Genomic DNA, 27,475 nt, shown 5'->3' with positions numbered 1-27,475 from the left:
AGGCAGCTACTGCAAATGTGTCAAAATGATTATGTCTCTCTAACCTGCGTTATTTATTTATTTTATAATGTATTTTTGCCGGTGCTGGCCTCTCTAGAGGGAGAGAAAAAAGGGGGCAGTGCTGTAGTGCTGCTGACGTGAGACAGAGAGAGAGAGAGAGGGAGAGAGAGGGAGAGAGGAATGCGCTGCTAATGAGAGAAGACGTCAAGTCAGAGAGATTAACACGGGAAGTAGAGGGTGGTCAAATTAGGGCAGCCTTTATTTTATTTTATTTTATTTTATTTCCTTGGCTGATTTAGGTACATGTATGTACAGTATATTCTAAATTCATTAATGTCTCCAAACGTCTCTGAATAGGTCAGATAGTTGTTACTTTCACAAAAAATAGGATTTAGATCCTAAAGTAAAAGTAGAAATATCACAATGTAAAAATACTAAGTTACAACTAAAAGTCTGCATGCAACATTTTACTTGCAAAAGTATTAGCAGCTATTTACTCGAAATAGCCTACCAGAGTACAAAAAGTGCTCACATTTCACATTAATGTTCATTATTAGATTATAACTATTGATGCATTGTGTTGATCTTTTTAATTTGCAGCTGGTGAAGCTGGAGGTAATGTTAACTACCTTAGTTATTTATCTCAAATTTGAAGTATTTACGTGCTGCTGGGTAGCTTGTGAATTTCCTGCTATGATTTTACTGCATCTAATCTGATTCTGCAAAATAACTGCAGTTATAGTGAAGTTGAAGCTACAAATACTTCAAAATTTAACTTATGTACGGTGTTTTAGTAAATGTACCAAATAGGACTATATGTTAATGAAACTAATAAATATAGGCTCTATTAATCAATTAAGAAAACAAATATCAAATGTAATTATTAAATGCGTTATTCGAGTATATAATATTATTATTATTTATTGATTTTTTTCTCACTAATCTCTAAGAACGAGGAACAGTTTTTCATTGAATTGGATTTTATTTTGAAGATGGTGAGCGGAAGTGCGCTGAGCCCTCGCTGCTGGCTTGGCGTGTGGAGTAGAAAACGGACTGTCGCTGGAGAGCCGAGAGGAGAGAGGAGAAAAATCAGTGAAATGGTGTAAAAGCTACGCGGGTCCAGCCTGAGTCCGGGGACAGACGAGGAGGGACGCCGCAGGAGGATTATTTCTGTTTGTATCATTATCGTTAAAGTCAGCAAACTCCCGCTTTTTGATGCTGTCCTCACGGAGGTTTGAGCCAATAACGGACTTATTGGTCGGCTGAACCATGCAGAGGCTGCTGCTGAGTTTGGTGTTGAGTTTTCAAACTGGTAAGACTGTATTTCTCTGTTTTTTTTTAGCGCATCATTAAGGCTCAGATGTGATATTCCTCTGGCACGGGAGTTTTCCGTCGGTGTTCATTTATCGCCGCGTGAACGTGTTAGTGACAGAGAAATGCATGTAAGATGACTTCATAGTATTCCCACATGAACCGCAGCAATAGATCACCTTAGGCGTGTGTGCGCGCGCGTGCGCGCGCGGCTGCGAGTCAAGACGCGCGTGTCCCTGCGCGTCCGCACCGCAGCAATGGATCACCACTTTTTTTTTTTTAATGAGCATTTATTTCGTGCGCCTCTGTATAGGTGCAAATACGGGTGGAAGGGGGGTTGCGCGTGCGTGCGTGCTCTAAGTTGAAAACGATTCGTGCATGCGCGCCCACCGGGCTAAATGACCTTTCGGGTATGACAAACCCCCTGTGCCCGTTATTGAGACGGGTGAGGCGTTGAGGACGTGACGGGAATGACAGTGATTGACCGGCTGCTCTACATGCCAGCAGCACTCCCGCTCTGCTGAGAGCCACCAGCCCCTGGACTGATCCTGTAGTGAAAGGCAGCCTATATAGCCTCCGCTCTCCCACACACCCCACCCCTCTGTTGCTCCTGTTCTGGTGTCCTACCTGGACACAAAGCCCGTTTTCAGAGGGCAACATAGACCCTCTGTGTGGCCTGTTTCCTCTGTGCAGCAGCAGCACAATGAGGCGTGTGCAGCAGCAGCAGTGCCTGTGCATCTGTTCCCCCTCCGTACCTGTGGGGTGCCAGGTAGGCTATTGGCTTATGATAGTCACAGCTGTAGCCGAGTTGCTAGGAGACAGGAGGCTGAAGGGGGAGGAGGACAGGGTGGTTGTAATTTCTCTAAGCTACCTGTTTGATTGAGGCGTATCTGTGTGCTGTCGTGGCCGCACCGCCACATCAAGCCTCCCTTTTTTTCTTTTTGCCCTCCCCCCTCCATTGTCTACCTTGGCTGACCGGGCGCGTGCGTGGCTGGCTGCTGGACGGCCAGTCCACCACTTCATCATAGGTAGGGGGCGTGTTCGGGGAAGGGAAGGTATAGAAAGAGATGATGTCACCGTGTCTGCCAGCCTTTGTATTGCTCAGCCTCGTTTGCCACGCTCAGCAACAGCCATAGTGTATTCCTCGGGTTCAGACAAATCAACATGCAGTCAGGAGCATATTCCTTTTCCTCAACAGAACCCTCCATCGGTCCACACATAACCCAATCTGGCAACAACAGCCTTTCCTGCTCTCTTTGTCAAGACCCCTGTTACTGTCACATGCTTTGTCCACTCATAAACCGTTCAGTCCACATGACTAGCTCAGTCACACATGCTCTTACAGATGTGCATAAGCACATGGGGACACGCACAGCCTATTTACATGCGTGAAGCCATGTGTCCTTTTGTCTGCTGTTGCGCTGTTAGAGCTGTATAATCCATTATTACTCCATGTTAGGGTCTCGAACACAAAGATGTTTGCTCTCAAAGGCTTTCCCAAAGACAAAGATTAGCAGGCTGAAAGTGGGGCTGCATTTGCTCTGTCTGATTTAAAACGTTGTAACACATGGAAGGTCTTAAATGTCCACTGTGTTTTTGCGTTTGGATGTTAAAACAGAAGTCGACAGAGTCCACAGACAGCTGAGAGGAATATCATCTCAAAAGATGCATCGCTTACTGGGAGCATTGTTCTTAAGAGCACCCAGATCCCTATCTCTTCATTAGATTAGTAAAACACTATTTCATGGCCCGCAATTTGCACATATGTAATTGCCTGCTAGTGCTAATGATTGCATGGTTATTAGTCGAGCAGCTGATTAAAGCTGTTGTGAATCTGAATGTTTTTGAAGTTATTTAGATTCAGTGATGCAGCCGCGACCAAGACTAACTAGAGTATGTCTCTGCTGGCAGCACCACTGAAGTGATTGATTTAGTGTCCTGGCCTTGTATCTACATACAAACCAGGTAATAAGTCCCAAACAAGTGCACCATTAACACAGCTGTTAAATGTTACTGCACAATCAATCATTGCAAACACCCTCCTTTAAAGCCCTAATGAGTGGGAGAACCTTGAGGTTGGAGTTGCAGCACTGCACCTATAGGCCAGGCGGTGCTCCGAAATGCTGACTCGGACAAAGGCTCCAGTGCAGGTGTACCATTTGTCAGCCTCTGTCCTTTTGTGCAGGCCGAGGCCATGAGCTGCCGCTGCCGCTGCCGCCGCCGCCCGTACTGTACACTCTGAATCACACAGCTGAGCTGTGAATCATAGACCACAGACGGATTCCTGTGTTGTGCTCAGCAAAGAAAATATTCAGATGTTGTAAGAGTCAGACACATTCAGGGGGCTTTTACACCCAAAGAAAGAAGGGTTCTCAACGGCTGTTTGATCAAGGAAGGGGTGGTTCTGGACTATATGTGGAACGTAATGACTGAAAGTGGGCTGTAATAGTTCAAATAAAAATGAAGAATTAGGAAAGCCCCATAAAGAATCCAGTGCAGTACTAAAACACTCTGTTAAAACTGCTGATTTACAGCATTGCATGCATTCTTGCCAGTAATAATCTGTGACATTTTCATCTAAATAAATTCCAGTTTTTCCGCTCTCAATCCTGATTCCCATACAGTGACTGGAGATGCTGCTAGTACATGAAATCTTTTTGCTGGGGGAGTGATGTGTTTTATGTTCTCACAATAAATAAAATAAGTGAGTAGTCAGCCTGAGCAAATTGCACATAGCCCGACCTCCGTCACATTAAGCTCTTGCAGATCTGGAGAAATTCAATCAGAAAACGTGGTTAGAACGGGATGGGGACGCAGTGGGTAGTAATAGCCACTAAAACACGATAATGGCAAGGGGAGATTAAACATGAGCACTAGTAGCTGCTGTGGCTGATGAAGAAAAAAGAAGTGCCACCTACAGAAATCCAAGCTCCTCAGGATCCTCAAATGTGAACGGTGTGTATATACCGTTGTGGCGTGATGATTTTCTGGAGCATTCTTCCACGGCTTCAAAGCTCACCAACATTTTGCACCGCTGTACTGAACCTTTCCAGCTCAGAGTGTAGATTGGGAGTGACATATGTAGCGAGGCAGAAGTCTGTTTTTAATTCTGATCCCAGCGAGTGAGATATGCCTCTGGAGCATCCTGCCGTTAACACGCAAATTTGGGCCATGGTTTTTACGGGATCTGAATGAAGCCTGTTTACCGAAAAGCATCTCTAATTGACATCAGCCACTGAAAGCAATCACTGAACCAGTTGCAAAGCTCAGGCTGGGAATGGAGCCGGCAATGTTACAGTGTACATCCACTCCTGTTGTTCCTCATTGGGTTACATTCAATCAACAAATTCTTGACATTTCTGTCCCGCCGGGCCTTTTGTCAGTGTGTGACACGTTGATTGCTTCTTTTAGCTGATATGTTTGTTTAAGGACATTCCTCTGTTCACAAAACACTTTTTGAAGTGGCGCTTGGGAGAAGCAGAAGTTTTGATTTAGCTGGATAATATTTGATCAAATGTGTGGTCAGAGATAAGTTCAGTCAAAAGTGTGCACATTTGCTTTGAGCATCTTCAGCAGCTATGTGAATGTGTCTTGAGTCAGGCCCCAGGATTTTAAAGGCCCCATAATCTGATTGTGTTTGACGGGCCGGGGGCATCCAAGTTATAAAAAGAAAACTGGGAAGAAAAAAAAAAAAAACATCCCTTTAAAAATGTTTCTTTATGCAGAGTCCCCCCGAGCAAGAGGAACACTTCATCACATCTGACTGAATCTATTGGTCTTGTTTTCCCTAACTCCGAGGCCACATTCTGCAGCGAGGACCACTCCGGGGTGACGGAGTGGGAGGGTGGAGCGGGGTTACAGAAAACGTTGTTTGAGGGGAGAACTTGAAGGGGATGGGGTGGGGGGGGGGGGGGTATTACAGGCAGGTGGGTGAAGCTGGATGAAGAGTGATTACACTTTTTTTGTTGTTTGTTTTAGAGGCGGTGAGGGGGAGCTTGGGAGGCAGCAAGTAAGTGTGGGAGGAGGGTGTGCTGGATGAAAAGATTGGAGAGGGGGGGACGAGAAGAAGGGCTGAGGAGAAGTGGACCAGGCCAGCGGCAGAGAGAAAGGGGCTATTACTCAGGCTCGACTGCTCCCTCAGTGGGGACGGTGAAGCGGCTCATTCAGACAGAATGCGATGGAGGCCGGTTCAAAGGCCACATTTGCGCTGGAATCGGGAGCGACTGAACCCAGATCTGAGCTCTTCCCCTGCCCCCTTTCCCTGCCAAGGTTAATTGGCATTAATCTGCAATGCTGTTAACTTTTCTCTTCGATTCTTTGGCTTTCTTTCCAAACATGAGTCTTTTTTCCTGTAACGTTCATTCTTTCTCTCTCCCCGTATCCTCCTGGACTTCTTTCTTTTTTCACTCTCCCCCCACCATTACTTCTCCTTCTCTTTCCATCTACCCCTTTCTCTCTCTCTTGCTCGCTAATAAGTTCCAGATGTGGTTCTTGCATTCCTCTGGTCGGTGGAGAGGGGGGTGGGTGGGGGGTTGTGGTATGAGAGTGTGTGTGTGTGTGTGTGTGTGTGTGTGTGTAGGGCGGGGGGTGGCGGTGGGGGAGGGGACAGGAGTCGAAGCACATGAATTAAAACAGGGAGCACATGATGAGGAAGAAGAGCCCATGTACTGTAACACTGGAAAACACGCACACACACACAGGCAGGGCGGGGATAGATGCATTTGAGTGTGCGTGTGTGTTTGAGGGGAAGGGGGAGGGCGGGGGTCAGTCCTGTAACCTCAAAAGTTTTGGGACATTCTCCTCTTCCTCCTCCTCTCTTTTCCCCCTCCACCTCACCCCCTCCCTCCGCAGGAATGTGGCCGACGCTGATGATGTCACTTCATTTCTTCGCTCTCCCCGTTTGTGCTCCTCAGCAGGGACAGGGCCGACAGAGAGAGAGAGAGAGAGATTTGATTTGCTCCATCTTCCCTGTACGATAACAACATTAGGGTCGGCCGTCTAACTAAATCGGTTACCACAGCACCGCAATGCTTGCCGTCCCCTCGTCATCTAATGTAACAGCCTGCAGCCTGAATCGTTGTGGCCTACAAATAATGAGTGAGCCGTCTCTTAGTTGTAATAATCATCAATGGCTCTGAGGTCATTAAAACAATGTTGGTCACATGCTACTTAATACTATACTACTAATACTATACTAATACTTTGAGGCTTATTTATCTTAACCCAGTTTAGCAATGTTCTCAGATCCAGATTAGACTTCATCTAATTTACTTTTTAGCACGTCATTTCAAGCTGATGGACTACATGGCTAAAGGTATGTGCACTGTGGCTGTAAATTCACTCTTGTAACCTCTTCAGGTAAGGCTTTCCACAAGACTTTGGAACCTGGCTGCAGGGATTTGCTCCCATTCATGTTGGGTGATAGGACCTGCTACACAGTCGTCATTCCAGTGCATCCCATAGGTGTTAGATGGGAATGAGGTCAGGGTTCTGTGTAAGGCAGTCAAATTCTTCCACACTGGGCTGGGAAAGCCATTACAGCTCTGGCTGTGTGTACAGGGGTATTGACATGGTGGAACAGGATAGGGTCTTCTCCTAGTTGTTTCCACAAAGCACACTACCGGCTAGAATATGCTGTAGTGTTAAGATTTTTCTTAACTGGAACAAAAGGGACTTGTTTGTGAAGCCCCCTAGTCCAATTATGAAATAAATTGTATTTTCAGATGCTATCCAAAGTTTGCATCTACAGATGTGTTCTCACCCCACTCACTGAGCTTTCTAGTCTTCTAGCATTTTTGTTATCAGCAACAAAGCCCCCTCTTCTCAGCGACCGTATGCACTTGTGGTGATATTGTGAGGGGCTCTGTATGAGTATTACGTCACTCTGGGATGTCAAGACCCTGGGCTTTTATTGGATGGTCTGTGACAGATGACATTGCAAGGAGCTACAGTACATACTAATAAAATTAGATTGCATTGGATTGAATTAAAGGAGACCTTGGAGGAGGTGATTCATTGATGGTATGCTACTTGTAAAATAGACCTGGATCTCTCACCACACCGATCAGTAGACCGTCCCAAAGCTGTCACCACTGATAGTGTGGGTGTTTACTAGCCAGATCACGTGGGTTTTGGAAGTGGAGCAGCTTTAGGAATGGTTCGCCACCCAAAATCAATGGGGCACCAGTGCAGTGAATTATTGATTCATTATGATATTGATCATGCCAGCTGAATTCATTGGTGACCCCTGTGCTTCTGTCTACACATCGCACTACTGCAGTGTAGCAGCTTTTTGTGTATGTAGCCCCTTGTTCAAGCTTATCCAGCGGACAGCTATTGTTAGTTCTGGTCACCCTTGGTTACAGCAGAGTATTCTTTGTCAGTGCTCGGCATGTTGCACAAAGGCTCGTGGATTACCAGCGACGAGCCGGCTTTCCAGCGCTCAAGCATATTCATGTGCCCGTAATGTGTCAGATGCCTCGTCCGTGAATTATCATATTACCCACCACTGATCCCGGGGTTGCCATGGCCACTGTGTCTATCATTGTGTCAGTGGTCCTCACTGGCTGTAGCCATAGTAACAATGGCTGTAACAGGGGTTTGGTACAAATAGAGCTCTTCAGATGTGAAATGCATGTATGAGAGGAGCCCCAGAGAATGTGGCATACACACAGACACACACACACACACAGACACACACACACACACACACACACACACACACACTCTCTTAGTGCACAAACGCACACATTTATAGAGGTTTAGTCTACACACCTTCACAGTAGCCCTCCCATGCACAGGGTTGTATTAAAATGGACAGACAAAGCGTAGTACTAATTTTCCTCCTGCCATTTCCAAATAATTCTGCAGCAACCATTTTGGTGGTAAAAGACAGAGGGAATGAGAGGGAGAACTGATGGAGAGAAAGGGATGCAGATAGGCTGGAAGGTGGAAAAGCAGCCCAAGAAGAGAAGAAGGAGGAGTGATCATTTCTAAGTAGAAGCCTGCCAGACAAAGGAAGTGAATAGGGAATGAGAAGGGGCCAGGGCCACAAAAGAGGAAGAAAGAGAAAGGTTGCTGACTGCTCGTAAGGGGGAGGATGGCAAGGTAAGATGACAGAGGAAAGGAGCAAGCACGCAGACAATGTGGCAAACAAAGGAAGGCGTTTCTGAACCTTTCTCTTTCTGGCTCTTTCTCCCCTCTGCCCTGATCTTCCCTTTGCTCCGTCCCCACCTCGAGGAGTCACCTTTGTGTTTGACTGACATGGTGTCAGTAGGCTCTGTGGGTCGCCTCCTTTCACTCCCTGCTTCTCTCCATCTATGTCTCTCGCTTGTTCCTATAGCGCCGTCACCATGGTGACGGGTTATTATGGCCATCCTGCCAGGCGGCCATGTTGTTGAGAGAAGACAGGCACAGGTGGTAGAGTTCTCACAGCCAGATAAATAGATGGAGAAACTGCATACAATCGCCTGGTCCATGGATATAGTTTAGAGCTGAAAGGATTGGGCAACAGCATACTCCACGCATAAAAATGCATAGATAGTACATGTATACATTTGCAGAAAAATGTATAATGCTGTACTGTACTGAATCCCAATATCTCTAAGTCAGCTTTTTAGGAGCAAAGCAGTTTCATCACTGTTTTGAGTTTCCTGAATTTAAAGGGTGTGTATAAAGAGAAAACTAGTAGCCCAAGCAGTCACTGTTAGTGCGTAGACTGACGGATGGACTGACAGACAGATGCATGTACAGTCATATACGGCAAACAGGCAGAGGGTGAGTCAGTGCCGCATGACTCCTATGGCTGCAACTTTGTCCTGAAACAATGATGTCATCCTCCTCCATCACACTTCACAGCTCTGTGTCTGTGGACCTCGCCGTCTCTTTGTTCTCCTTTTCCTGCATCTCATTTTCAGGCAGCCCCTCCGTAACACCAGCACGCTGGCCACACGCAGCGGCGATATGGAATCAGACAGATAACAAAATCAATTTGGAGTGGATTGACAACCAGGGAAGAGATTGGGCTGGGGGAACGGCGTTGTGTGAAACAGAAAAATAACACGACACCAGTGCAACTGCCTGATTAATTGGATAGGTGGAGGGAGGATGAGGTCACTGAATTTTTTTTTTTCTGAGAAAAATGGATGTACCAAGCACACGCGAGGATTTCATCAGACACGCAGACGCACATGGCGTATGCGCTCACAGACATGCTCATACAGAAAACTTTTTTTGGGCAGTTACTTTACACGTCAGCTGTTGCTATGGTGACGCAAGCCTGTGATCCAACCGAAGCTCAGGATTGGCTAAAGAGGAGTGAGGGAGAGGGAGGCAGGCTGACTTTGTTGGAGGGGTACAGGGAGTGGGCCAGACACAAAGATAATTAGATTGATGAATAACAATCCATACAAATGGCATTTTATTTAATAGCATTTGATTCTGAATATGCATGGTATCACTTCCAACCTGGTCTGTTGTCCCATACAGAAATGCGAGTCAAGCCTGTGTATAAATGCTGAAGAGCGAGCATTGACACTCCCCAGCCAAACAGCAGGGTTTGTGGGAACTTAAAAAATTGCAGGGCACATGAGCACCACACTTACTAAAAATAGCTTAAGACATCTTTGCACGCATATACCCTTTCAGTAATTTTCAGCAACAAATTGATGGTTCATTACGTGGTGCGAGAGGTGCTCTTGGGCTAAATGGCTGTGGTGGTTCACACTATGGCGGCGGGTGGCCGTGCTTTTGGTGAGTCACCCACCAAGGCAGTGCGTGTTCGCCTTTGGCTTTGTGTCTGCTTTGACAAGCCGAGGTTGGTGTCACAGTGTCTGCAGGGGCTGTTGTCCTCGGCCCCAGATTAATCCTAATCCCTTTCCAAACTTTGGCTAGAGCTGTACTTAATCCTAGACTAAACTCAGACCCGTGCTCAATGAAGATGGAGATGCTTTGCTGGCTCAACGGTGTAGTCCAAGTCGTGGTGTAATCCATGTACAGGAAACCACCCTTATGTGTCGATTATATGTTTAGGGTTCAGAGCGGTTGTGTTTGTGTGTGTGTTTACAGGAAATGGTTAGCCCATGTGGTGAAGGTTAGGTCATCTGGACTGCCTGCTTTTACTTGAGTATGTGTGTCCATGTGCATGTGGTCATGGTCACAGCTCTTTATGACCGTGGTCTTTGTGTGGACAGGGTGCTCGGAGTCTCCCGTGGTATCTTGGGGATCAGTGACTCAAGGAAATCAGGACACACTCTAAATTTGTCACTGCTGCATAACCCACATAATGGAAGAATACAAGCTCCGTTCTGTCTTGCCTTTGCTCTGACTGCTCTCCTCACGTAGATTTCCTTCTTTAAACACACAGACACACACACAGACTCAGGCACACACACTCATGTTGACAAGTGTTAACTGGGTAATATGGAAATCAGAAGGCGACAAGCACATGTTTAAATGAGTCAGTGTTTTCAGTCTTCAGCCTTTGCATGGGTGTTTTCTCTGCAGATTGTGTAGCCTCCACTCAGGAGTATTCAGTTAGGATTATGTTTGCAGTTTACTAAAGCAGTTGAGGGAATACCTCCAGCTAGCATATCTGAGGTAGTGGAGGAAAGGATTTGCTTGCCCTAAGGCTACTGTCGAGGTTATGGGGTAGTGTAAACCCAGCTAAACTCTCTTTACACCTATGTGTATCTGAGAAAAGGCTCTCCATGCTTTTTAAGATGGTATAAATCCACACTGTGGATTTATACTGCACCTTTTGGTATTTAGTATCCGATAAAGGCAGGTTTCATCAAATTATGGTTCAAACAGAAAAAAATAGGAAAAATCTATACTGTCTAGAATAACCTTTTTGTTTATGGCAGTTTTTAAATAGCTAATTATGCATTCTCTGTCTCAGTAACCCATACATCACAATCATGTCCTTGTGTTAAGCTGATTGTAAAGCATGTCTTGCATTTATCACTCACACCAGAGTTCTCATAAAATTGTAACAAAATAAGCCTGTTATATTTATTTATTTTTATGTTTGTCTGGAGCAAGTGGAGCATTAAACACCTGTTAAAGTTATTTATGCAAAGATGTTGATCACAGTAACAAGCCAACAGCAAATTATCACTCTCAGATTTATCCAGCATTTAGCATGCTTCAGCCCATTGTCTTGATTTTACAGCCAGCAGCTTTACTGTTTCAGTTCGCAGTAAACCAACCCTGGTTGTAACCTCTTAGCATTGCTTTCAGAAGCAACAGGCAACTGTTTTCAGCAAATAAAAAGCTTAAATAAACATTTTGAGCACTACATGCCTAACAACAAATGGCAGACAAGCAAAGTTTGAAATTAGCTGGTGAAATCAGTGAAGCGTTTAGCAGCTAAAGAGCCTGACATTTCCCCCAGGAGTTGGTGGAGTCCATGTTTGGCTCACTTGAACCAGGGAGAAGTAAAGATAGCCCTCTTAGCCCCTGGTTTCAAACATTAGGTGTTTCCCTATAGCATTTTTCATAATAAAATGAGCAACACTGAAATTTCAAGATCAGAAGAAATATACTTAGTTATTATGTATATCGATAAATAAGTATTTCCACCCACCTCAATCTAATATGATAACCAAGAAATAATAAGAAAAGATATATTGATATTGATATTGGATATATATTTTCTATTGCTGTAAGTTGGTAGTTTATATGTGCAGTACCTCCATACACTCAGTCAAGCCAGCTAGCTTTTTGTAACCATCAGATGCAGCTCATAACTGTGTTAATGTGGTTCACAGGGTTTTCAGTTAAACACTTATTTGAGATGATTTTCATATCCATTGTTCTTGCTATGACGCTTGCTTGTTTACTTTATCTAAATTGATTATTCATGTTAATTTGGGTGTTCCTCAGGGAGCAAATTAAGAGTTACTGTTCTTCTGACGTTTTTGTATTTTGGTTCAGTGCTGAATTGTTCTAGGTATACATGCTGCAAAGCTCCATCTGCATCTGATTCCCTTGATTCACAGTGTATCCTGGCACATCTCCTTTATCTTCAGAATATTAATGTGCTGCACTGTCAGAAGCCATTGTTGTGACTGGTACAGAAATCTTTTTGCATGACTGAATTCTTTTGTATTATCAGGCATATTGTACCTCTGCAAATCACACCAAATCTGACATGATGGGGGAGAGTGCATGTCTCTGTATATGAAAGGATGTGAGCGATAGGGACTGAGGGTCATGATGAGGAGGCAGGAGGTGTGGCGCAGAGGCATATGGCAGTTGTTAAAAAAAATGTGAGAGAGATGGGAACCTTCAGAAAAGTGCTAGAGGGCTCTGAGGGAATAGTGTGAGGGAATGACAGAGGCAGTGTCAGGGAAAAAGTAGGGGAAAACAAGTGATAAAAAAGTAGAGAGGACAAGTGAGAAGGAGAGATGTAAATGGTAGGAGGTGAAGAAAAGGGAATGAGGGAAAAAAGTGAGAGAAAAGAGAGACAGGCAAACAGGGGGATGAAAAAGAGAAGGCGAGAGAAAGCGCTAGAGGGCTGATATTTAATGTGATAAATGAGTTGTGACAGTCCGCCTCTAACCCCCTTCCAACCAGTGAGGAGGAGGAACACAGAAATAGAAAGCATTATGGGTAAACGGCATATACAACGGTATATATGTATACAGAAAAAAGTACATACTGTTGAGAAAGAGAGGTAGAGGGAAATCAGTGCAGGAAAAAGGACATTCATAGACAGCATTATAGATGTAGAAAGGGAAAGAGGTGAGTGGGAATGCATACGTAAGGGAGAGAAAAGCAGAGAGTGAAACAAAGCAATTTGGGTAAAGGACACAGCATTATAGCGAGAGAACAGAAGGAGAGAGGTAATGGCAGAGGAGGGTGGATAGGGGTGTACAACGCAGCATTGGGTTAATGATGAGATTCTTTGAAATAATAAGTGGAAGAGGGGAGAAAAATGAAAGCGACATACAGAATGGAAAGAATGAAAATTTAAAGTGAGATGCAAATCCTCTACAGTGATTGCCTGTCTTCTATTATATGCGTGTCATGTCTTCAAGGGACAGCTAATTACAACCTGTCATTGTACAGTGTGGAACAATAGCAGATGTTTTTTTGTTTTTTGCATTTTTTAAAAAATTTTAGATGGTCGGTCGGTGGGCCAGCACGACTCTGGCCTATCTGTTGTGATGGACTACAGGCTGGAGGGGTAGAGACTAGTAGACAATGACAGCCACTGTAGTTTTGGTTGTGGAGTGGAAGCCTGGGAGATGACTCATAGGGAGGAATGAAGAAGGGAGAAACAGAGAGAGATGCAAGGCAGGGCTAGAGACTTTTGAAGAAATAAAAGTCAGGAGCAAGAAGAAAAGGGGTGTGAGAGACCCTATGGCTGAAATTGCCTGTTTGATCTCCCAGCTCTTCTCTCCTGAGTCAGCGTTAACGGCCTCGTCCTCTTCGTTTTTTCTCTTTCTTCTTTCCAACTACTGTTCCGATTTCCTCTTCTTTGACAGCCCCATCTTTCCACGCCATTTTTTACTCCTCAGCAGCGCTCAGTGAATGCCCGCAAGCCATTGTGTGATCAAAGATGGTAATTGTGGCATCCCCTTGCTACTAGAAGAATGCAGTTTCTAATCAATTAACCATAAAACCACAGATACAGTAATATGCTATATGTGTGGTTGGGGTTATTTTACATTAGCCTGCCTGCAACATGTGTGAAAATGAGAAAGTCCCTAACTTTTCCCTCTCTTTCTTTCCCAATCTCCTTCTCTGTGCCTCTCTGAATCTCCAGTGTGGACAGCGAGGTTCTCTCAGGAGCCGGCAGACCAGTCGGTGGTGCGGGGCCAGAGGGTGATCCTGTCCTGCGTCGTCTTCAACTACTCTGGCATTGTTCAGTGGACCAAAGATGGGCTGGCTCTGGGCATCGGAGAGGACCTGCGGGGTGAGACATCACGCAGACTCCCTCGGGGCTTCTTCTCTGTGTTCTGCATGTGACTAAGATGTGTTTTTCAAAGCTGTCTCTCATAGCTTTAGATTGGAGCTGCTGAGAGCCAACATTTTATGCTGCATCTTTTTGAAATTTGCAAACACTGGAAAGGTGTTTACATCTGCCTCATTTGCAGTGCATCTTCATACAGCAGTACATTTATTGTCACATTAATCACTAAACCTCTGGTTATGATAAGCCGCCCGCTAGGACAAACTTCACACCAACCTCAGTTTGTAGTAATGTCCTTACACCATGTGCTCCAGTTGAGGATGAGTGAAAACTAGTTAGCAGAAGTGTGAGGATGAAATAGCCAGTGAAAGTGGTAGAATAAAACGTGTTCTGGATTTGCAAGGCTTCACAGTTGTCCTAATATTTGCTCTACACTATGACTAAAGCAAAAACTATCAAAAGCTACACTTTAACTGTGCTGTTTTTAGTGTTACTACTGTGGAATTTGAGTTCCTTAAATGATAACAAAACAGACCTCTTTCACTGTGTTTTCAGTAATACACACTTGGCCAGTGTTAGTATGGCACTGACAAAACATTTTTCCTGCATGGTCGTGCCAACTGAGCGTTTTTGCCCAAACAGTCTAAGAGGCGACTGTCATGCCACTGAAAGACAGCTTAACTAGTACAGCATCTACTACATCTACTCCATCGGTTGCACATATCACTAATTGTTTTCTGGGAAAGTCTGAACTCATGCAGGCACATTTTACAGACTGGTACCCTTAAACATGGCTAAGAAGCATCACATCATCACCTCTGTCATAGCAGTAGTCGGTGACACTGACTGGCTAGTATCTGATTCATCAGCTAATACATATCCCTCATTTTCCCACACACTTCCCTGTCCTTTCTTTTCTCTCTGGTCTGTGTATTTTTGTGATGAAATTTCCAGTTTGATTTATGAAGCCTCCTGCTTGTCCGTCTGTCAGCAACAATAATTTAAGTCTGGTCTGGCTGACAAAACTTGGGGGAACGATGTATCTCATTGCTGTGTTGCAGCATTTTCAAAATTGCACTGATTAGCCCAAAGGGGGCTGTGCAAATTACTAGTCAAAACAAGTGAGCATATTTTTGTGACATGCTGATGCCTTCTATTTGTTGTTATTGTTTTTTCTTCTCTGCTTTTTCTTACTTGCTTCCATTCTCCTTCTACTGTGCACTCTGATTTTGGATTTATGTTTTAGTGCTCTGGCCTTGTCCTCTCCTCCACTGTCTGTCATGCTATTCCTTTGTGACCTCCTCATTTAAGATCCCTGGTTCCTTTCTCTCCCTTTTGTTCTCTGCCTTTCACTGGTCTCTGTTGTATCTAAGCCTCTCTCCTATTCTTCATTTAACTTCTGTACCTCATCTCTCTTTCTCTGTCCTTATCTTCATCTTGCTCAACACACTCTCAGTTGATGCTCTCCTCTTTCTGTTAGTCCTCCTGTCCCTTCTTTCTCTCCTCTTCTCTGTCCATTCCTTCTCTCTGTCCCTCCCTTTCTCCCTCCCTTCTTTTAATCATATTGTTACTGTAATGGTCCAGTGCTTGAAGCCAAAGCTTTTAAATAAAAACATGTGAATGAACACTGGCCGCCTCATGCACCACATACACTCTGAGTGGGTGTGTATGTGGGTGTGTTTGTGTATGAGACTCTGTCTCTCAGCCACCCCCTGCCCCCCTTCTATGGGCTTTGCATATGCTTCCTCCTTCTTGACATTTCGAATGCAATTGCACACACACACACCCACACACACCCACACACACACACACACATATATATATATATATATATATATATATGTGTGTGTGTGTGTGTGTGTGTATATATATATATATATATATATAATGCACCCACACATACACACATGCATGCAGAAACAAGGACACACAAGGTTAAGCAAGCAGTGAAGCTGCACAAGGGACAGCAGAGAATTTCACATGTGATCTATGTCTGGGCAGCAAACATAAATTCTGCGCCATGGACTGGAGTCGCTTTGAGTCCTCTAAAACGTTGCTGTCATAATGCATTCATCTTTTCCCCCTGCTGGTGAAGAGAACATGCATGCCACCTAATGGTGAGAATGCACAGCAGTGACACAGCTGGGCTGTGTGGCGGGTGGGGGAAGGGAAAGGAAGGCTCAGAGCGGCTGTGTTGCATGTGTGCGATTGTGCATCCCGCAGTGTGTCAAAGTGTTTGTTTGTTCATGCATTTGTTTGCATATCTATGTGGTCATGTATCTCTCTGGTGTCATTTACAGCGCCAGAATTCAGCTTTTTAGCTTTTTGCCTAATGTGTGACACATTGTTGATGTTTTCTTATCAGCATGAACTGCAGCCAGCTGCGTGGTGTCATATTTTTTTAAACTCCGATACAGATCACATGGGTATTTGGGGATCCTCAGGCATCTTTGTGTAGTTTGTATTTTAGGATTCAGATGTTAAAGATACAGTCACATAAATTTCCCTTAAACAATAACAATGAAAAAAGAAAACGTTATATTATGTAGTTGATATTTAGTGAAAAAATCTGAGACTGTCATTAAAAAGCCCAACTAGGCAGAAGAAAATGCAGGTTCAAAAATCTAATGTTTCTTACTTCTTTTTGCTCTTTGACATCCAGGTCACTTTATATTGTTAAATAGATATAAAAGGTCAGATAAAGGTAGTCTATGTTTATTACACTGGTCTAATGCTTTATGTTCCATGCCTGTGTGTGTTACAGCCTGGCCCAGGTACCGTGTGCTGCGCGTACAGGAATTGGGCCAATACAACCTTGAGATCCTGTCAGCTGATCTGTCTGATGACTCCCTGTATGAGTGCCAGGCCCCTGACGCAGCCCTGAGGTCCAGGAGGGCCAAGCTCACTGTCCTCAGTGCGTTTGTGTGCACACTTTCTGTACACACGTACATACGGTCTATGATACGGCGTCTGTGTTTAAAACACTGCCCTCTTTTCTGCTCCAGTCCCCCCAGATGACCCGGTGATTGATGGGGGTCCGGAGGTGTTGCTGAATGCAGGGGAGTCCTACAACCTGAGCTGCGTGTCTCGAGGGGCTAAGCCGCCTTCTATGATTGAGTGGCTTAAAGATGGTCTGCCCATAGAGGGGGCCGTCAGTATCACCGTAAGTCATAAAAAATAAAAAAAGTCTTAAAAAATAAAAACCAGCCATGGTAACATGTTTTCTTTCTTCTAACCATTATCAGGAGGTGCTTGCAGACAGGAAGAGAGTGACCACACATAGCTACCTGCCCATCCAGCCTGTTGATACTGATACCGGGAGGAACTACAGCTGTGTGGCCACCAACCTGGCAATTCCCACTGGAAAAAGCACAACTGTCACCCTTAACGTCCACCGTAAGTGATCCTGATCCTCTTTTAGGCAACAAATTGAGGAAGAATTCATTTGAACCTTAGTTTTTATAGCTATATTTAAAGCACATGGCCAACGTTTTACATCAAACTATTCTGGAACTGATATAAGATGTAAGGGTGTTTTATATGAATTTCTTCCTCTCTTCCAGATCCACCCACGGTGACCTTGTCTATTGAACCTCGCTCTGTCCTGGAAGGAGAACGAGTCACCTTCACCTGCCAGGCCCATGCCAACCCTCCAATTATGGGCTACAGGTCTGCTTCAACATACAAAACCATTCTCATTTTCACTGAGCCTCTTAAAAAACAGTTACCTGGTCAAATTGTAGGGCAGACATGTAAATGTATTTTTGCTTCTTTATATTATTTGTTTAAAATGTTGGTTGTGTGTTTTTTATTTTTTGCTTTGAACATAGTGTGCATAACTAAATCTAAAATAATTAGCCATAAAAATAGAGCTTATCAGGTAAAGAAGACATTCAAATTTTTGTGCCACACGATTTTCCAGGAAATTTACATGTACTGGGTTTTTTGTTGCTTTTAAATCCTAGGTGGGCGAAGGGTGGAGTGGTGCTGCAGGGTGCCAGAGAGAGTGTGTTCACCACTAAGGCTGACCATTCTTTCTTCACCGAGCCCGTCTCCTGTCTGGTTTTCAACGCTGTGGGCAAGACCAACGTCAGCATCCTGGTAGACGTTCACTGTGAGTCACAAAATACTCACCTCACCAAGTCGAGTCAGATAGATAAAACACACCATTGTTGTGTTTTTTTTTCCTCTGAGCAGCGTCTCCTCCTTAGTCCTATTGCATTATTACTAAAACACAACAAAGAACGACTTTCCATCTCTCTCTTTTTGTCTCAAGTCGGTCCAATCCTGTTGGTGGAGCCACAGCCAAAAACAGTGGATGTCGACTCTGATGTCACCCTCAATTGCAAGTGGGCTGGAAACCCTCCGCTCACACTCACCTGGTTCAAAAAAGGGTCAAACATGGTAAGATGCTATGAGCCCACGCTTTCACATCTCTCCTCTCTTCTCCTGTGTTTACAAAAACAGCCTGTCATTCAAGAGCATTATGCTGCCGTACACCTAGATACCTCTGTTCTTTTTTTACCTGTCAGGATCTCTTTCTTTTCAGTTTTTCTTCTCTGTGATATTCTTTTTTTGTCTAAAAACTGGATTTGATCCTTTAAGTAAATGTAATAAAGGCCTTGTATTCTGTATTGTAGTATGGGTAATGTACTGAAATCAGACTTTTCTGTAGAAACACAAAGCAATGTGCAGTATACAGCAGGTAGAGTAAGGATTTCAGATGACATCAACCACTGTTTATTTAATAGTTTGACAAATAGATACAGACTGACTTAAAGTGTTTTAACAAGTTATATCTCATTTGTTTAATGCAAAAACTGAAATATAAACTGCCTTATGCATCTTTATAACAAGTCTTGTTCAGGTATGTCTCTCTCTTTGCTAGCTGGGTATATATTTAGCCATAATTTGAACACAGTTAATTTTTTGATGGATGCGGTTGCTAGGCAACTGCGAAACCCTTGTGATGGGTTAAAAGCAGATGTGTAAATTTGCTTTGTTAGCTAGTTAAGGTCAGAGTAGTAGAACACATATACTGAAATAAGACCAGACATGCAAATAAGCAACACAATCTCTAAGGTAAACGGGAGGAGGAGCATGTTAGCCTCTCTTCTACTTCTGTAGGCACAAGTTTTATTTTGTTGGTGTCCTTCTGCTGTTTAGAAGATTCATTTATTTTTATGCTTATGTCCTTTTTTCTCTCCTCCCCAGGTTCTGAGTAACAGCAACCAGCTATATCTGAAGTCAGTGAGCCAGGCAGATGCCGGCCAGTATGTTTGTAAGGCCATTGTACCACGGATTGGAGTAGGAGAGACTGAGGTCACGCTAACAGTCAACGGTCAGAAAAGAGCCTCGCAGTTTAATCTATCACTTACTGTTAATGAAAACCTCATACTTTCACAAAGGCCAGCTTGCCAATAATTTAACAGGAGATTGTGTGGCCAAAGTGGAGGCCATTTATTATTAATATTATACTGTTCTTTTTGAACAGATCTGATAAGGCTTTAAAAACAATTTGTAAAACATTGTGATTTTTGTGATTTGTTGTAATTTCTTTTGTATCACATCCACTCACACATGTCCTCCCATTTTGGCCACTGCAGGTCCCCCCATCATCTCCAGTGATCCAGTCCAGTATGCAGTGAGAGGGGAAAGAGGAGAGGTGAAGTGCTACATCGCCAGTACTCCTCCTCCAGATAAGATTGTAAGTCAAATGAGAAGAAAATGTGGAAAAAACACACATGTCCAACACATTTTCCACAACTAAACCAAAAAAAAAAGTCAAACAAGTCAAGGTTTTTGTTACAGAGAGCACAAGGTTGTACCTTTTAGTCTGACAGTGATTTGTATTTAACTGTTATTGTACCTTCTTGTTCCTAAGTGGCTCCACTTCTGCCCAGTAAATGCTTTTGGGCACTGTCCCCTTTTTCCTTTTGAGTGGTGACTCACCCTTAAACTCTCCCAGAATGTTCCTCTATCCCATCACATAAACAAACCAACACTAAGCCAGACCACTTTTAGCTCCTGCGTCAGAAATCAGCTCGGATGCTTTCTCCACTCAGCTGGATCACAGACACGCAGCAATAGTAGTTCCAGGGCTGTGTTCCTCTGTGACTGATCCATCCTGACTTGTATTGCACTCCTAATGCAAGTGGCGGGGGTTGGGACAGAAAAAGATTTATAAAATATAAAGGACTGGTGAGGAACAGTTGTCCCAGTAAACGGCCACAGACAGGAGATTCTCCTCCTCTGGAATAAGTGGGCAGATTATGGAAACATGTGGCCTTATGCATAATTAACTTGCCTTGGTACAGTACTTCAATGCTGAATAATACAGCTGCTTTTAAGGCTTTAAAGTTGGAGAATGTGCAAGATTCTCATCAGCTCTGTCACCCTCGCCCACCTCAGCTTCAGTCTGCAGAACCAAACTGTTGAGGCTCTCTGAGAGGTCATGCGAGGAGTGAGTTTACAACTGAGTGTGCAGTTGATGTAAATTTTGTGTTTTTGGTTTACAGTATGCTTGCTTTCAACAAAACTGTACCTCAGGAAATCAAATGGGTGCAGACTTGACATACAGAATTCTTTGACTTCACACAGCATTTGTGGCTTTGTGTGTGTGTGTGTGTGTGTGTGTGTGTGTGTGCGTAGGTGTGGGCATGGAAGGAGAACGTGTGGGAAAAAGAGAAGGGGACACTTCTGGAGAGGTACACGGTGGAGCAGAGCAAACCGTCAGCCGAGGGTGGTGGCGTCCTCTCCACTCTGACTATCAACAACGTGATGGAGTCCGACTTCCTGTCCACCTACAACTGCACGGCCTGGAACTCATTCGGCCCTGGCACCATGATCATCACGCTGGAGGAGACTGGTGCTTTATGAAAAAATACCTACTTTTTTGAATTAGGAGCAAAAATGAGATGCAGAAGGGGGAAAGATTTAAACTGCATGCCAAAATATGGAAGGGTGCTGTAATTTCAAACAGAATTTTCACATTAAAATCTTGCTTGTGCTGGTATTGACTGACATGAAAATCACTAGCTCACCATTTCTTTCTCTCACCCTCATTCCAGAGGAGGTCCCAGTGGGAATAATTGCTGGCGGGACAGTGGGCTCTACCATCCTGTTGTTCATCTTCCTGCTGGTCCTTGTTCTTATCTTCTACCGGCAGCGCAAAGGCAGTGAGTCATACTCTCCATGTGCTTTACACATACGATATGACGAATGCCAGCAGTCTGCAAGGAGAGTAGAATTTTTCACATTATGGTTTAAATGCTCAGTGCCAGACCTTGCATCACACAAAAGAAAATCAAACACCTACAACTTCCTCTCCACCATATGGATGTGGGTGACCTCTGAACCCGCTCCTCCGGCACATAAAAGCACACTGGCTGAGATGCGCGCTGTATTCAACATCGTCATGTTTTTCTTCAAGGTCGGCGCGGGGTCACGCTGGGGAAGCCTGACATCAAGGTGGAGACCATAAACAAGGAGACCCACAGCTTAGAGGAGGACTCTGGCAGCGTGTCCACAGCTTCGCGCATGGTCAAGGCCATGTACTCGGTGAGCAGCAGCGGGATATGTGTGCTCGGGCTGGACACTGTTTACACAGCCTGTAGCTGTAGAAAAAACCTCAGATTAACTCAGTAACCTCTAATCCTACACTACACCTTTTGACTAAAAGCAAACTCAATGCTTTTCCTCCCATCATTGCTTCTTTTTAACACTTTTAATTCCACTTTCTCTTTTCCTGTCATATTCTGTTGCCTCCTTCCTTCCCTCTCCGACACCTTCTCTCCTCCTTTTTGTTTTGTTTTGTGGTTTGACGCTTTAGTTTCTCCCCTCTGTGTCCTTCTCTCCCTCCAATCAGCCCTTTAAAGATGACATAGAGCTTAAGTCTGACCTCCGCAGTGACACCCTGGACACCCGCCAGGAGTATGATCTAAAGGTGAGCTCACACTGAAGCACTCATTTGTATGCATTAAGAATCAGACTTTTTCGTTTTGTCCTAGGAATACATATTGGTAGAAAAAACACGGATATGTAGAGTCAAAAAAAAAAACCCCTGAAATTATACCTTGTGGAGTTAATTGTGGTGCAGGCTTTCATTATTATTAAACCTTAAAAAGCTGCAAATATCCTAATCATTCCTGACATGGTGACTTTTGAGTGAATAAATTATTCCAGCGATGTACAGTGAGTATTTGCCAGAATTAGAAGAACTGTATACTGAAAATGTTAAACTGAAACAGACTCTCATTTATAAATACATCATCCCAAATGAGTCCATTGACTGACTGCTGAATCTCAAACATGCACATATCATCACTGCCTTAATGAATGTGATCAGTCACCCTACAGTGGTAGTATTAAGAGGTATGGATTTTTCCTTTTTGGTAACAAGTGTTTCTGTGATAAGTTCATTGCAGTTTCACTGCCGTTGTCTGAAGATTTAGTATTTAAACCCAATGTTTTCTGAAAGCGGAAATTATAAGCTGAAATCTCATTTTGGAAAATCCATCTGAAACCTTCCATAGGTAATGTATACGCATCGAAGAATCAGAAGTTGACGAAGAAGACTTTGAATAGACAAATGCACTGTGGTTTTTAATTTGTCAACTGCACAACTGTCGTGAGCCAACAAATATAACTTACTACGACTTACAAATGTGATTGCAGTCTGGTAAGAACAATCCTTCCTCCCTGTTGAATTTTTTAGGTTTGTGGTTCTTGTTTCTTGGCTGTGACATAAATCTAATGGCTGTTCTTATTTTAAGCCTGTTTTTACTTTGGACTAATCATCAAGAACCATTAACTAAGTGTTCATAGTATCTACAGCAGAAAAGTGTTCTACTTGTGTACATGTGCTGGTGCCATGTTTTGTAGGAGCCCATTAAAGTTTGTATTGCATTGAATATCTGTGTGAATAATAGTTTTGGGTATTTAAGATGTTTTGCAGTTCAGTCAGCCTTTCTTTAATTGCTGCAGCTCTGCTGGTTTTTCTCTACCCTTTGCTCTCAGTCCAACTGTGAAGCAACTAGCTTCTCTGATTACGGAGCAAGCTGGCTCACTCATCTTGAAGATATTCAAAGACAAAGTAGGGAAGAAAAACACAAATTGAAAAGAAAACTTGGAACGAACAAAGGAAGTTCAGGCTCATTCTGCCCGTTCAGCTGGCATGAATCATTTATACATTTTGACACTGTGGGGTTGGGCTAAGGTGATGAATGTATTTTCACGCTTAAAGCTGCCAAAATGTTCTGCTGAAACGCCCATGAATATTTTGTAAGGGCAAACACACCACCCCTCTAGCTGAAGTGTTGTCTTGGATCACTTTGAAGAAACACAGACATATATCCACCCCAGGAGGTGGTTAGATCACCCGACAACAGCCTCAGCCAGACTGTTTTTTCTCCTCCTCGCTGCCTGAAGCACCACAGCAGCGAAACAAAGTTTGGTAGGCGAGAGGCCTGGGTATGTGAAGACAGTGAGATGGCATAATCATATTAGAAACAACAGAAGAGAAGAGAGACATTCAGCAAGGAGGTAATGTGAGCAGAGACAGCATCTTTCTGTCACTTAGAAAACCTGGGGTCAATCCCTGCATGTTGGCATGTTACATTTCTGATTTATCTTGTTAGCCTGGTCAAAAATGAAAGCTGTGACCCAATTCCATGCTGCATAATGCAGTATTTCAGAGTGGGTTTTGAGCATGTAGTTGGCTCACAATGGAAAAGTGAGAGAATCGAGTATTCGGGTTATACTGAAAGGTCTGTGTATGTGCATACCAGAAAATGAGTTTTGAGTGTGCTGTTGTTGGATCCTATTTCAGGGGGTAACTGGGGAGCTGTTCGCAGCCAGAAAAACTAAAACAGATGTTGATTATTTGGTGGTTCTTGAGACGGCTCCTTGAGTGTATACTAGAGATAGGCAGAAAGATCACACCCTGTTAATCTTTACCAGCACCTGATGTAATCTCAGAGGGGACTGAATGATGCTGGTCTTGTGGATTACTCCTAGAGCCTTAGTAGGAAATTCTGATTCTCGGATGCAGTGAGCACCAGGGTCTGCTAGCTCCACAGCTTGATTTGCATATATTTCAGAAACGGACTGAGAGTCTGATCTCAAGCAGCTGAGTCACAAAAAGGAGCAAACTGCCCTCACAGCACAATCTTAATGAATCTGGACCTGAATGCTAACCAGCTTGAGGCGAGTTGTTCACCCTGACCTTTGACCTTGTACAGAAAAGAGAATTTTTATGTAGCACTCACAAATCAGTATAACATTACATTTTTATAATGCCTGCTCTGTGTTCTGTGTTTTGTTTTTATTTGCTCTCTTCTTCTGTCTCTTCAGGACCCCACCAATGGCTACTACAATGTGCGAGCCTCCACCCACGATGAAGGTCGCTCAGCCTCGCACTCCACAATGCACTACTCTGACTACCGCTCACCAACGGGAACACCAGGTGGAGCTGCTTCTATTAGCAGCAGCGCTGGAGGTTCAGGGGCCACAGCCAGTGGTGGAGCCCCCGGTCCCCCTGGCCCTCTCACCTCCCCTGGGCGCCCACAGGCCTGCTATGACCCCCGACCCCCATCCAGACTATCCCACATCAGTTATGCCCAGTTTAACACCTTTACCCGTGGGGGCCAGAGCCAGCAGCCCCCAGCCAATCCCGCCCCCTCTGCCGGTGACTTCCCAGGGGACTGCAGCCTCCTAGACTCCACTTCTCAGCTGGCTTATGAAAACTTCGGATATCCTTCACATTACCAGACCTACCGCATGGGTTTCGCCCCATCCAGCTTGGCTCCTCTGGAGGCTGGCCCGTCTTATGAGATGTACGGGGTGGGATCAGGGGTGGGGGGCCCTGGAGTCGGTGTTGGTCCCGGAGGCCCACCTACCTCGGGATCAGAGACTGGACTAGGGAAGTACGGCAGCTCGACTCGCTTCTCCTACACCTCGCAACACTCTGACTACTCCCACAGCCGACACACACAGAGAATGCAGACTCACGTGTGAGACAGAAACACATTAACCACCTCACAGTCTCAGCCGAGCATAAGGAAGCATCTTATAAATAGCATCACATATACAACCACACAAATGCACACATTTTCACACACTAATGCAAACACACCCTACAGATCAGAAACACAACTGCAAAACACAAAAAACCTCACACACACCCATGCACAGAGTCAGAAGACCATGCCCATGAGACAGGGAGGGTATGAGAAACACGGAGGCACAGAGAGAGAAAAAGAGATGAACAGAAAGGGAGTTTCAGTTTAACAAGGAAGCTAAATTCCACACAAGTTTGAATTGCTTATTCCTGATGTTTGTATATGTGAGCTCTGAAAGAGCAGATGGTGCAAGTCACAATCAAGACTGGCTCACAGAGTAAGAACCATAGGGAGGATGGGACATCACAGATCTTTGGAGCCCATAGCTTTTGCTATGAACTGACTTTGTAAATGATGAGAGAGAGCATCTTAAGGCAAACTGACTGACTATTAAATATGTCACGCTGATCGGAAGAAACCTCGACCAGTGGAAGTCATTTCTGGCCGCCATTTTTTTTAGTTTTTTTGCTGGTTGTCTAATCCAACAATCATAGAGCACACACGCACACACATATATATATATATATATATATTTATATATATATATATATATGTATAGTATCCCAGAATGCCCTTCTGTACAGTGGTACATGTCATCATGCCTGTTAGGCCATGTGGGGGTGTGTGCTGGGGCTGGGGTGGGGTTGGGAGGGTTGTTGTCATTTTGCACTGCATCAACAGTATTCACGCTTAGACGTCTCTTATCTATATCTGTGTAATGTCTTCTTTTTTATTTGCACACCAAACTAGAGCTTTGTATTCTATTTTTTAACATTACAGAATTATTTTTGTCAATGTTAAACATGTAATGTGTATGTATGGACCAAATGTTTGAACGTGAGTGCACATGACTTGGGCGTTCGCCTGAGTGAAATCCACTGAGGCAGAGTGAAGAGTTGTGCCAACAGCAGAGCCTGAATTCAGGACATAATTCACATCTGAAAGGTATATCAGTGCATAAAGGAAACCTAGTGCCAAGTGTTCATGTTGTTTTTCACCTTTAGACCATGTATATGCAGTAGAAGCTCCTTCTATTGGCAACTGTTGCTTTATAAACTAGGCTCGGGGCCTTGAGTCATTCCCAGACATTTTCATAGGCTGGAGCCTTTTTCTCTGAGACCATAACTACAAGCCTGGTGCAGACAGAGTGAAAAACACAGATGTTGGGTTTAGAACTGAGTGGCCTTATAGGGGAACATGTCATACTTTTCCATTTTGAATCATTCCTCATCGTCTGTCTGCCAAAATGGCCAGATGAGAATGTGTGCGGAGAGGTTCAATGAAGGCTTGTCCACAGTATTGACATGTAGTAGTGTACGATTGTGAGTGTTTGGGTGCATGAGTGTGAGAGCGATCAAGAGGGAGCGTGTGGGGGTTGGCGTGCACATTGATTTGTACAGTGTGTTTGTATAGATGTGTGAATGACTGCGTGTATTAGGGTAAGCATACTGCAAACATGCATACGGGTGTGGTTATTGTATGCACATCAGTGTGAATACACCACGTGTGTGTGTGTGTGTGGGTGGGTGTGTGTGTGCATGTTTGTGTCTAAGTGTGCGAATGTGAGTTTCAGTATACGTCCATATCATTTCTCTCACAATCCTGTTACCGTACTTTTATACCTCTGGTAGGACTGTATCCTGTATTATTGTGTCTTTGAATTTAGAAAATTCCAATGTTTATCTTATTGTACTGTTCTTCGTAGCAGAGAAAACTGTTCAAAAGATGTACAACAAACATTATCAAACTCTCATTTTTTAATTTCATTATCTTCAATATTTTTTAAAAATGGTATGTAATTATTTTTCCACAGTATTACATAAATAAAAGCACTGTTTTTTATAGAACACAGAGTTTGTCATCTTTAAGCACTGGAGTCCAAATTCAAGGTGATTGACCTCTAAATGTAACATATATGACACTGAAGTTTATCATTTTTGTTCCTGTAGTTATATATATATATATATATATATATATATATATATTTATATGTATAAAATTAGAATATAGCTGCTTGAAAATGGTTTCACACACATTAAACTGACCTTGTGAAATAGGACCCTGACCGATAGGTGGCGTTTGCAAACGTCTCAGACACAAACAGCCTCTAAAACCACAAAAGAAG

The 27,475-nt window shown here is 43.9% G+C and overlaps 2 protein-coding genes across 2 annotated transcripts in view; both read left to right on the top strand.

The window, feature by feature from the left end:
- Nucleotides 1-27,475, top strand: part of LOC113122302 (nectin-4-like) — a 192,898-nt gene that overhangs the window by 137,984 nt on the left and 27,439 nt on the right. The window lies entirely within an intron of this gene.
- Nucleotides 1,033-25,934, top strand: kirrel1a (kirre like nephrin family adhesion molecule 1a). Its single transcript, XM_026293509.1, has 15 exons — nt 1,033-1,312; nt 14,084-14,233; nt 16,995-17,144; nt 17,236-17,393; nt 17,476-17,626; nt 17,794-17,899; nt 18,196-18,344; nt 18,507-18,634; nt 19,445-19,571; nt 19,837-19,937; nt 20,882-21,098; nt 21,301-21,408; nt 21,663-21,790; nt 22,098-22,175; nt 24,584-25,934. Exons 1-15 carry the CDS (start codon nt 1,270-1,272, stop codon nt 25,244-25,246), a joined length of 2,457 nt encoding a protein of 818 aa, XP_026149294.1. The 5' UTR covers nt 1,033-1,269; the 3' UTR covers nt 25,247-25,934.

Source organism: Mastacembelus armatus, chromosome 18, assembly GCF_900324485.2.
Source record: "Mastacembelus armatus chromosome 18, fMasArm1.2, whole genome shotgun sequence".
Classification (NCBI taxonomy): Eukaryota; Metazoa; Chordata; class Actinopteri; order Synbranchiformes; family Mastacembelidae; genus Mastacembelus; species Mastacembelus armatus.
Note: the sequence above shows the minus strand (reverse complement) of the source record. Positions and strands in the feature narration are given on the sequence as shown.

What these genes read in the sequence shown, in the direction of transcription:
- kirrel1a (XM_026293509.1), top strand. Translation starts at nt 1,270, where the DNA reads ATGCAGAGGCTGCTGCTGAGTTTGGTGTTGAGTTTTCAAACTG. An exon ending in AGGGGGCCGTCAGTATCACC is followed by an intron (nt 17,394 to 17,475) that starts GTAAGTCATAAA and finishes AACCATTATCAG; the next exon opens with GAGGTGCTTGCAGACAGGAA. An exon ending in CATCACGCTGGAGGAGACTG is followed by an intron (nt 21,099 to 21,300) that starts GTGCTTTATGAA and finishes CCCTCATTCCAG; the next exon opens with AGGAGGTCCCAGTGGGAATA.